Source organism: Ceratosolen solmsi, unplaced genomic scaffold (assembly GCF_000503995.2).
Source record: "Ceratosolen solmsi marchali unplaced genomic scaffold, CerSol_1.0 scaffold6, whole genome shotgun sequence".
NCBI lineage: Eukaryota > Metazoa > Arthropoda > Insecta > Hymenoptera > Agaonidae > Ceratosolen > Ceratosolen solmsi.
Genome location: NW_011948414.1, coordinates 3,984,411 through 3,995,866, shown reverse-complemented (window position 1 = coordinate 3,995,866; position 11,456 = coordinate 3,984,411). Strand labels below are relative to the sequence as shown.

Below are 11,456 nucleotides of genomic sequence, written 5' to 3'. Positions count from 1 at the left end.
ATTAAAACTTATCGTTTTCTTATTGATAACATTGAATTTAAGCTCATTACGTATTTACGATTTATGAATAAATTTTATCAACAGCTTTTTATCACATGTAGCAATAAATTACAAAAATCATTTTGGTAAAAAGAATATTTTAGAAATTCAGGCCGGTCGTTTGTAATTCAACATAAAATTATGATAGATAAATAAGCTTATGATGAATAAGCGTCTATAATATAATTATTCGTGTCTTTTGGTTTTGTAATTTTTCTCTCCCCTTGTTCATTGCATAAAGATGCTTCTTAGCATCGATGACGATGGCCAGTAATGCATCATCTTAATTACCTCGTTATAACTCCCCTGCAAAATCAGTTGGATTTTCTTACAACGTTAGATAGTCAAGTGACTATTCTATCTGCTATCTCAGCATCCTTGTAACATCTGCCTCAGCTCCGAATAATTATACGCAGCCTAATTAATATAATTCGGCTAAAATAATTACTCTCGAAAGAATCTATGCCTTAAGGACTCATCTCGTTGTCGTGATAATTGGAGAATGAAAGAGAAAAGAGTGGACGTGTGCAGCGGCGAGTAAGCCGTAAGCCACAGGTTGCGCGTCTTGCTCGGTTTGCCTCGATGCTCGAAAAATCCAGAATAGGCGTTCTGGAAGGTCTGGAAGTGGGGTCGAAGTGCTCGCCGGATCGAAGAGTGGATTCGAGATCCGGCACGCGAGGTACCTTCGTGCTGGCGTCACGCCGTCTGCTAAGGTCGGATTCTGCGCGGGAGGAACGATCCTCGCGATGGGTTAGTGATAGCGGTGGTGTGTGTGTGTGTGTGGGTGGGTGGGTGGGGGGGGGGGGGCGACCGTTAAATGCGTTCTCTTCTAGCGTGGAAACGTTTGTTCTCAGCCATCCACGAGCTATTATCTTCCTTAGCCGATGCTGTTGATTTTCAAAGCTACTCCCTTCACACCCCAACCTCCCCCACCGCCACTCGTTTCGCCGTCTCATTGTAGAAGTGTATTTTTTCCCTTTAACAGCGTCACGAGTATGTGATAGACGATTAAATATAAGCGCATCTCCACTTACTTATACAAATATTTTCTTGCTTTCTTTATTGTTGTGTATTTGGCATGAACCGAGGTCGTTTATCCTTTGAATTGCCAGATCGCGAATTAAAATGGGTCGATTATAGTTTTCAAATAAAAAATTGCTTCACTGCTAGTTAGCGTACTTTTCCTTTTACCTCGAGCTATGCCGAACCATCGAATCGATAACTTTGAGAACTACGTTTGCTGCCGTCGTAAAGATAAAGGTATTGGAACAATGGTGCGTTAGTGAATTGGTAATGTTAACCGAGTTTGAGCGATTGCCTTTAAATATAAATATTCGAATGTAATTTGTCTTTCGTTGCTACGATAATTTAAAACGAGCAATTTAAGTGTAAATATTAGGGTATATTTATCGATAGCATGACGAACGAATAACAACAGTGCACATCGTCGTAGTTGTTTGTTTTGTTTTTTTGTTTTGTTTTTTTGTTTTTTTGTTTTTTGTTTTTGTTTTTGTTTTTGTTTTAACAAATAATTTATTCAGTCTCGCTGAAATACCTCGAATTTAATATATACGCGGAATAAGACGGAAATAATTGCTTAGCAAAGCTGCCACTGAATGTATTGGATTTTCGGATTATTGATAGAACGGGCCACGGATAACTTGATAATCAGTGTAAATTACGAATGCATTGTTGTTAAAGTTAGATGGCGAATTCGGCAACTCCTGCTCACACCGAAACACAGGAAAACCGAGAAATAATGTCTCGAATAATCCAATAGAGAAGAAGAATAGAATAAATATACGACAAGAGTAAATATTTTTGATTATTGAAAGAATTGAAATGCACGAAAAATGCAAATTAATTAATGGCAATTATGCATACTTATAAAATTAATCATTCTTATCAATTATTATAGTATATAAGATGTTTAAAACGATATATTTCTTTCTCATTAGATTTATAATCTTAATAGACAATTCACTATTAATTTTAATACGCATTAACGATCTTAATAATTGCAATACATTTTTCAACAATAATAATATCTTACAACTATCTTATGCCGATAAATTATATTGACAATATCGTTATCAATTAAATTTTAAATCAATTAAAATGTACGTTTCGCGATATTTCCGATCGGTACAGACTTTTCATTTTACCTAAAATTTATAAATCTTTCCATGCCACAATTTTCTATAATTAATTAGTTAGTATGAAATGTCTGAAATTATTTTATAATAATAAATCACGACGAAGAATATTAATTGTTTTACGTTTCGTTATTTAATTTAATTTTCATGAATTTCATGCATTCAATGGAATTTTTCTTTCCTTATTAATTGTTCCACTCTTTTTTTGTTTTAATTTTTAAGATGGATGTTTACTAATCGTCAAAGAAATTGATGTGATATATATATATATATATATATACTCACGGAATAAGTATTTATCTCTTTATCATTCTTAACCCAATATTAGAAATTACAAGGTTATAAGTTTCATAATTAATCGAAGAATCTTTAGCGATTAAAATTTATCTTTTCAGATAAGTGTGACTTATCATTGCGGGCTGTACAAGAAATGCCGATCTGAAAATAATAGTGCGGACGTGACAGGCGAAGAGTGAAAAAAAAAAAACAAGAAAAAGTTTAACCATGCATGGGGTAAGTTGAGAAATCCATCATAATGCCAATTATTGTTCAAGTTTCAAATTTTCAACGATGCACTGACTTTTTGCGTGCGTTAAAGTCGTAGGACTTTGAAATCATTGGATTTATAGGTTATAGATGAAGGGTAGTATTGAAAAATAAAGTGCCAAGCTATCAAATCAGTAGGATTGTCCTTCTGTTATAGATGACGTTTCACCTGGGTTTCAAAGAAACCATTTTATTCGATTCATGGCGAACGACGGATGTTTATGGCTTACTTGGTTCCATGATTGGAGTAGTGCTATTGGGAATGATATACGAAGCTATAAAAAATTATCGGTAAGGTAATGTAACGTTGGAACGGAATAGCGTGCGGAATATAATTAATAATTAATGCTTATTATAATTAACACGAGCTTATTTCAGAGAGTATCTTAACGTTAATAATGCAATACATTATCCAAGCAAATTATTATCGAGAAAGTAAGTTGGCGAGAAAGCCGTTGAATTTTTCGGTAAATCGAAGAGATGGAAATAATATCGGAATCGCAATCTGTTTTCAGAGTCATGATATTCTCGTCCGTACATCTATTACAAACACTTCTACAAGTCATTCAATTAGTGCTCGGCTTTTTCCTAATGTTCATTTTCATGACGTACAACGGTTATCTCTGCATCGCCGTCGCTCTCGGCTCGATGTTTGGCTACTTCATCTTCTCGTGGAGTAATGGAAGATGCGACAGCTGCTGCTCATAAATTGCCAACGAACGTCGCTAATTTCAGCAATTATTCCCAGTCTTATCGTAATAACCGCAAGAACTTTCTACTAAACGCTCTGCGATTCCTTCAAGTTTACGACCTGGAGTACATATTTTATGAGGAAAAAGGCTTTCGGGATTGGATTGACGAGTTGAATATTGCTGTTAAAGTCCACTGTTACTATCTCGGTGTACTTTGTTATGCCAAGACAATGGTGCTTCATTAAAACCAGGAAAAGTTACTTTACTCCCTAAATTGTCGTTTTTTTGTTGTTTTTTTTTTGTCTCTCTCTCTCTCTCTCTCTCTCTCTCTCTCTCTCTCTGTTTTGTATTATAGTCCCAGTGTTGTAGTTTTACATTTTGACTGTTAATATTTTAATAGTTAAATTTAGTAAGAATAAAAATGAGTATTTTTAGGCTTTGAAAAATTCAGGCGAATTATCTTTCACATCGCCATACTCGATGTACTGTTTATTTAAGAATGGCAATTTTTTATACTAAATTCCATTCAACTTCAACAACCACTTGATAAATAACTGTACAAATATCGCTAAGAACAATAAACAAGTTTTCTTTTTTTTTTTTTTTTACTTAAAAAAGATGTTTAAGTGTATTATTATTTTCTAAGGAATGATTTTTCTTTTTCTTCTTCTTTTTTTATTGTTTATAAGAAGAACGTTACATAGAGGTAGCAAAAGCATGTGAACGCAGAAGAATCGCCGAAGAATATTGAGAGATTATTACGCGCAATGCTCTAATCTTCAATATGACTGAGACAACAATTTAAATCTAATTTTTCGTTATTTGTATTTTTAGATACTTTGAGTGTATATAATTAAGTTAAGAGTATCCTTGGGTGACAAATTATATGCAATACGATTGACCTAAAGGTGCATGGATGTTCCTTCAAAATATAAAATGATTTCTATTTGGTTATAATTTTTATATTCGATTTAAAATTATGCCAGTTTTATATAAATTGATGAAATATTACCGATACGATTAATGTACACGATTAATGCCCAGAAATATATGAATTATTATAATTATTGCATAATATTATTTTTATTTACAAACTGACCTATTCAATTCCACCTATTTTAAAGACTTTAATACAATGCATTTTTGCTATCTACTTGGTATTTGGAATTATATTTTTCCTTTTTTTATTTTATATTTATTTAATATCTATTGCAATAAGCCAAAAGATTGTCTCATAAGATTGTCTTATGCCAATGACATTGTTTTATAAGGTAGCATATGAGATATTAATATTTGCTTTATCATATTTGTGCATTGATTTTGCAAATACGACAATGAAATTAATCTCGCCAAGAAGCACCAAGAAAAATGAATTCCATATTGTAAAATTCGCTTTAACGATCAAGTTATAAAGCTTATAGCATTTGGAGAAAGTTAAAAAAAAAAAAAAAAAAAAAAAAAGAAAGAAAATCATTAAATCTATTTAAATATTTCATTTTACTAACGTAAATCTTCAGGCTTAATATGATTATTTATTGGTAAATTCATAATGCTTACGTCACATTAATGCCTCGATAAAAGTCTAAAATTTATTTATAAATAATGCCCGATTTTACATCATAGACTATTTTAATATAATTAAACAAATAATTAATTAAACTAATAACTTTGAAATATTATTCATATGTACAATATATGATGGAATTATTAATCTGCTGTCTATTGTTGACCAAATCGTTCGTCTATTCGCTAAGACAAGAATTTGGCTGTAAAAAAATTCGAAAAGACTATGGATTATCTACGGAATTGAAAACCATGACTTTTTTCCCAATGATTTCTCGATCGTGCAATGATACGATTAATTTAATCTTGACTTAAGTTAATCTGTTCTTTGCATTTAATATTTAATTAATTGTCAGCATCGATATAATGCTTAAAATTAAATGAAAATAAAAAAATAATAAGAAAAATAAAAAAACAACTTAGCAAACGATAAGCATAATCTTATCGCTACATCTAAATTTATTTGCCTTCTGAATTTTTACACACCGTCACTGATAGCCACTAATTTAGATAGAAATAGTTCATTGTCCATCGATAAAATTGCTGGGCGCGGCGCATCGTCTGGCATAAACAAAAATAGCTAAAAATAGGAATACAAAGGACTGAGTGATTCAATTGACTCTCGCAAAAATTTTTTTACAATGTCGAGCAGTACTCAGAACATCTGCTGCGACGTAAGATCGACGAAGCCCAAAACACAGTGTGAAATTATATTCGGCTGGGACAAGTTCAACGCCATATGTCTGGCCATTCTAATGGTCTTCTTTACAATTTGGTGCGTCGCGTATTTCATAGTCTATGAGCCTCTTCCCAATCACCATCACATTATGAAATCAAGGACGAACGATGACAACTTCTAAAATATCCGACATTCGTCAAGATCAGGTAGATTTCAATCTTTAATCTCTATCTTTCATTCGTTTAAGCCCGAGTATCTTAATTAGCTTGAAAATATGAAAAGCGTTAAATTTAAGTTTACAGATTTCAGATTCATATGGCGTTAATGATTTGTGTGTCATTCTGCGATGACGCCCGTTATTTATAAGATCTCAGTTAGGGATTTAAAATTAACTTTACTATTAAAGTTTCATTAATCACTTATTCAGAGAACTAAAATATATTTTCATAGTGCTTATAAATAATTCTTGAAGCTCTTCTTTTTAAATTAAAAATAAAATGTTTAAAAATAAATTAATAAAATAAAATCACTATGTGAATTCAATATATATATATATATATATATATATATATATATATATATATATATATATGTGACTATTGTAAATTTAGAAAATTTAAAATACTCAGAAATCATTTATTTATAAGTTTTCTATTAGCTTTTCTTGCAACTTTTATTTTATTTATATATATATATATATATATGTAACTTATTATTCTATATTGTATGTCAGCACATACTGCATAAATATTTTTAAATTCTATTCAATATTTATGATTATGAATTATTGGAAATTTTAAATCTTATGAAATAAATATTTTTTCCTAATATACATCGTGACATAATATTATAAAGTAACAAAGATTTAATTTTATATATATATATAATAAAATTCTTATAACGTATATCATATCACGATACAGGTAATATTATTGTATACGAGTATTATTTCCATTAATTATATATAGAAATAATTAACAAGTTCCTTACTTTTATATGTGGTTATAATGATATCTGAAGTTTTCTAGGTTGAAAGAAGACTGGATGAAAAGCAAATTGATATAGAGGATATGCAAGGAAGAGTAAAGAAAATCGTCAAGTTCAAGGAAATAAACTTGATACCGAAAAGATTTATATACTAGTCAATATTTTTAACATTTCAGATTTATATATATATATATATATTTTTGTTTTTGTTTTTGTTTTTGTTTAAAGAAATATCAATTACAAGGTATTAGTGAATTCATAATAAAAAAAAATCTTCTAGAATTTTATGTACACAAGACATTGCTATAAAGATTTTAAACGTTTTCTGGTATAATAATAATTAGTATTTTATTATTTATAATGACATTGTTACGAATGTTTTTAATAAATAATTTGTAATTCCTTAGAATTTCAAAGCAAAGCTTAAATTTTCATTAATTCTTTCATTTATAATAAAACATTTCAAACTTATGGTTTATAAGCTCTGTAGGCTGGGTATGGAATATTCAGAATTCAATATTTCATGATCTAAGGACACACTGTAGCAATATATTTTTTCATTTATACTTTTGAATTTGCTGAATTTTCAACTATTTATTACCTTAAATTTACTGAATTCGTTAAAACATAATAAACTAATATATTTTATATTTAGTCTAATATCTTTCTCACCTTGGTAACAAAATTAATTCCTTTAAAATCAGATAAATTTTCTTATAAATGCTCATTACGAATGGGAATTATTTAAATAAAAACTTTATAACATACGAAAGAAGCACGATTATATAATACACGTTAATAAAAGTGAATTTTTTATTTGAAAAATTTGATATACAAAATTCTGAAGTTAATATATTAATAATAAATTATTGGACATCTTGTAGACAAAAAATGATGAAGAATATAAAATATTAATATTTGTTTTAAATTCTAAAAATTTCTGCAAATAAAAATACATTGATTATAGACATATAAATTATATCGTTTCTTTACAAAAAGTAATTCTATGAAGAGTAAAATGAAATTAACAATGATACGTTTCTATCAGGTTTGTGAAAAAAAAGAATAAAAATTATTGCATGCAATATTTTGTTTGATAATTTATCTTTTTCTACGACACGTTAATATCATTTTAATTATTACTATTTTTCAAATTATAACTTGTCTGAAAAAATCAAATTATATAGAATATGTTTTGTAAAATATTTTTAATTTATATTAGTTAAGATTTTAGTTAGAGATTTTGAGTTAGAAATTTAATATCTAAAATATAATATAAAAACAATAGTATTATTACTATTAATTATATTGTTAATTATATCACGTATTGATTTAAATATTCATTTGTTAAAATATAACTATACAAACTTATTATATACAAATTACATTTAGTTTATCTTTTTTTTTTCTCATTTCTGGCTATATCCAATATTCGTCATATTGAATCATGTTTTCATGAATAAAAAAAAAGAAAAAAATGTACAACTTTTGATTGAATTATAATTTTTTCTCAACAACTATTGTATATAAATTGTTATAGATGTATATTATTTTTATTCAATGTATTCATCGTTCTCTCTCTCTCTCTCTCTCTCTCTCTATTTAATTGTGCATTTCATATTTTTAAAATAATACGGAAAAATGAAGTTATTTAGAATTTACATGCTTCATTGAAATATGTTTTGTATTTTCTATTTATTTGTTTTTTGATATTATTATTGAATTATTCTGAAAATAATCCATTCGATTTAAAAGTCTAAAAAATAATATTTAAACTTTAAAGAATAAAAATTGAACGCTAGTCTGATTTATTGATTATAAGTTTATTTTAACGGTACATTATATTATGATTTCATAAATTTTTACATTTATTTTGATTAATGCGTTTGAGAAACTATAGATTAAAATGCTTTAAATTGTGTATACATTTGCGATTACGATGGAAATATTTATATCTATGAAATTCACTTTTCACAAAAAAATTATAATTTATTATAAATACAAAAAACTAATGACAACGTTATTATAATGATCTTTTTGAAATTACCGAGAGTTAATGCAAACTAATGGCTTCCCTCGATAGTTTCGAAAATATCTTTCCTATTACATAACAATATGTGCAGTTATCATAAAACCTTATAATTTTCCATATTATTAGTGCTCTGTATAATAAGAAATGCATAAAAAGTTTAAAAAGCTTCTGTATGAATCTTGACTTCTAGTCATATACGTAAATAAACATTGTTTCCCTCTTGAATTGTCAAAGCTATATGAACTTGTCATTACAATATTTTATTTTCCAAAATGACCACGAATCGATTTACGCTCGTATTGAATTGTATGTATGTATAGTAGGTGTGAACGAGTACTTAAGCACGACTTGCACCGCTTAGTATGTATAGATGTTTTGGTGTGTTGTCGCTGTCGTAGTAAAAAAAAAAAAAAAAAAAAAAAAAAAAAAAAATTGAAGTAACTGATGTGAAGTTATGGGAAACTTTTGTCAGCAAATAAAATGTTATTATTTCCATTTTTTAACATTCGCCAATCACGCCTTTATTTATATATTTATACAAAAAATTGATTTTAAATATGATGAAAGAATCCAAGAGAAATTCTTCTATTTTTGTTTGTTGTTTTAAAAACGTAAAGATATATCGTAAAAATTCTATTATGTTTTACGAAATTTTTCGATGTTCTATGTTTCTTTCTATATTTAAAAATGACTGATTACAAGGCCAATAAGAAGTATGAAATTATAGTTAAATATAGCAAATTGTATAAAATGCAAAATATATTATGCCATAGTCATTAGTTTGAAAGATTCTAAGAAATAAATATTATAAGAAATAAAAAAGGTTTAAAGATTAAAGGCAAAAGGGTATTATCGGTGTAATAAAATTGATGAAACATTTATTCATATTTAATAAATACGTATGTAATTTATATAATTTTAGCGAGAAATGCGTACTAATTTTGTATTTTACAGATTATTTAATAATTTTGAAAAACTATAAATGACACGATACTACAATTACTACTATAATATTTTAATAATTGAAATGTTTTAATCAAGAGCGTAGAATAATAGTGTGATATCAGATTATATGATAACAAAGCAATATATTTATAAAAACAATTATTCATATTATTTAAACGAATAGAATTTAATATATTTTCATATTTTGACATAAAAATTTTCTTTTAAACGCATTTTTATTCGATGTTTAATGTTTTTATTTTAATTAGCGATTATTTTATAAAAATTCCCTGATTATGCGTAAATATGTAAGGTAATTTTTGTCGCTTTACCCGTTCTTGGAGTTCATTCATTGGAAATGTCGGATAAGAAATTCGAAATTATAATTACTAATATTAATAAAATATTGTTTCGTTTGATAATATTATTTGACTATGCTGTTTTATCCTCTTTTGATCAAATAAATAAGATTTTGATTAAAGAAATATATATATATATATATATATATATATATATATATATATTACACAATGTTTGGTAATAAATTAATTAATGACACCGTTTGACAAACACTTTGTCTTGCATTAATTTTCTATATATTTCAGTATTGCAATGAAAGTAACGAAAAACTGTAGCAATGATACAACAAAGTGTATTTTTCATAACCGTCAGCAGTTTTTGTTTATTGTTTTTAAATAGTCCTTGAATTTCTTAAAAATACACAACCACCAAGGAACATGTAATCAAATTCTTTCCTAATGAATAATATAAGTTTAATAAACATTATTTTAAATAGTAATGGTAAAAGTCAGACGAAATACTTTTTTCAAACGTTAATGTGCATTTTAAAAGACCAAGATTAAATATCGCAAAATTTAATGGAATGAAATTTCTCTTCAGAAGCCTTACAACAATTTCTCGGGCAATTGAAATGGTAACGGTAGCGTAAACTGGTAAAACTTGTCGTACGCTTGGTCATTGTTTGATAATCGAGGTCTGAATAACCGTGATAGCGGCTCGATGAAACGTTTAGGAAGACATAGACAGATCCTCCGGTGTCTGGTACTTTTCATTTGGCCGCCGACACGTGTCACAACCATTTGAATTATTCAAATACACGCGTGGCCATCGAATTTCGAACCTTTTCACTTCTCCTCTTCCTTTCTCATTCTCTCGCAGCTCGAACTGCTCGTCAAATTCGCAGTGCAATCGACACGAAAGCGTATCGCTCCAATGCAAAAAGATTGAAGAAACTGCAATGCATTGCGTTGGCTCGCAGCCTCGAGTCTACGAGTCACACTCGATGTCGAATTTCGTCTCATTTGCCAATGTCGATAAATAGCATCGATCATACCGTATATTGTGGTTCAAAATTACATATTTGTATTGTTTATTACAGTGGTGGTCTTTAATTACGGTGAGATTGTTTGGAAAATCTCACCAAGAGACAAAGAGGCACTGGATCGATATTTTGATGAAAAATCCGGAGCGGAAATTAGTAGCGCGTGAAAAGTGTATTGTCACAATGTAAAAGTCTACTTACTATGTGCACAGTTTGCAAATACATTCTCACATTAGCTAAATTAGCCAAAATATTTAACATTCAATATGAAGAATGCCAAGAATGATGGAAATGCAAATTTTTTATAAAGGATAATTCATTTCGACAATTTTCGCCCGTAATCCGTTTATTATCACTTTGATAATTACACTTATAAACAATTTACGTTCTAATAAACTTTTCAATTATACATAAAGTTTTTATTTATATAACACAGTTGTCCTCGAATTGAGAAAGAAACTCCGTACTCCACTAA

At 28.4% G+C, this 11,456-nt stretch overlaps 1 protein-coding gene across 4 annotated transcripts; it reads left to right on the top strand.

Moving 5' to 3' along the window:
* Positions 1 to 1,799: 1,799 nt before the first annotated feature.
* On the top strand, positions 1,800 to 3,738 carry LOC105367855 (high affinity copper uptake protein 1). 4 transcript variants are annotated; one of them, XM_011506680.1, is made up of 5 exons: positions 1,800 to 1,850; positions 2,591 to 2,708; positions 2,899 to 3,037; positions 3,120 to 3,176; positions 3,257 to 3,738. In XM_011506680.1, exons 3-5 carry the CDS (start codon positions 2,943 to 2,945, stop codon positions 3,447 to 3,449), a joined length of 345 nt encoding a protein of 114 aa, XP_011504982.1. In that variant the 5' UTR covers positions 1,800 to 1,850; positions 2,591 to 2,708; positions 2,899 to 2,942; the 3' UTR covers positions 3,450 to 3,738. The 4 variants fall into 4 exon arrangements, with proteins under 4 accessions (XP_011504982.1, XP_011504980.1, XP_011504981.1 ...); XM_011506678.1 differs by having other exon boundaries at positions 1,801 to 1,850; positions 2,899 to 3,032; XM_011506679.1 differs by lacking the exons at positions 1,800 to 1,850; positions 2,591 to 2,708 and adding an exon at positions 2,825 to 2,838 and having other exon boundaries at positions 2,880 to 3,032.
* The last annotated feature ends 7,718 nt before the right edge of the window (positions 3,739 to 11,456 follow it).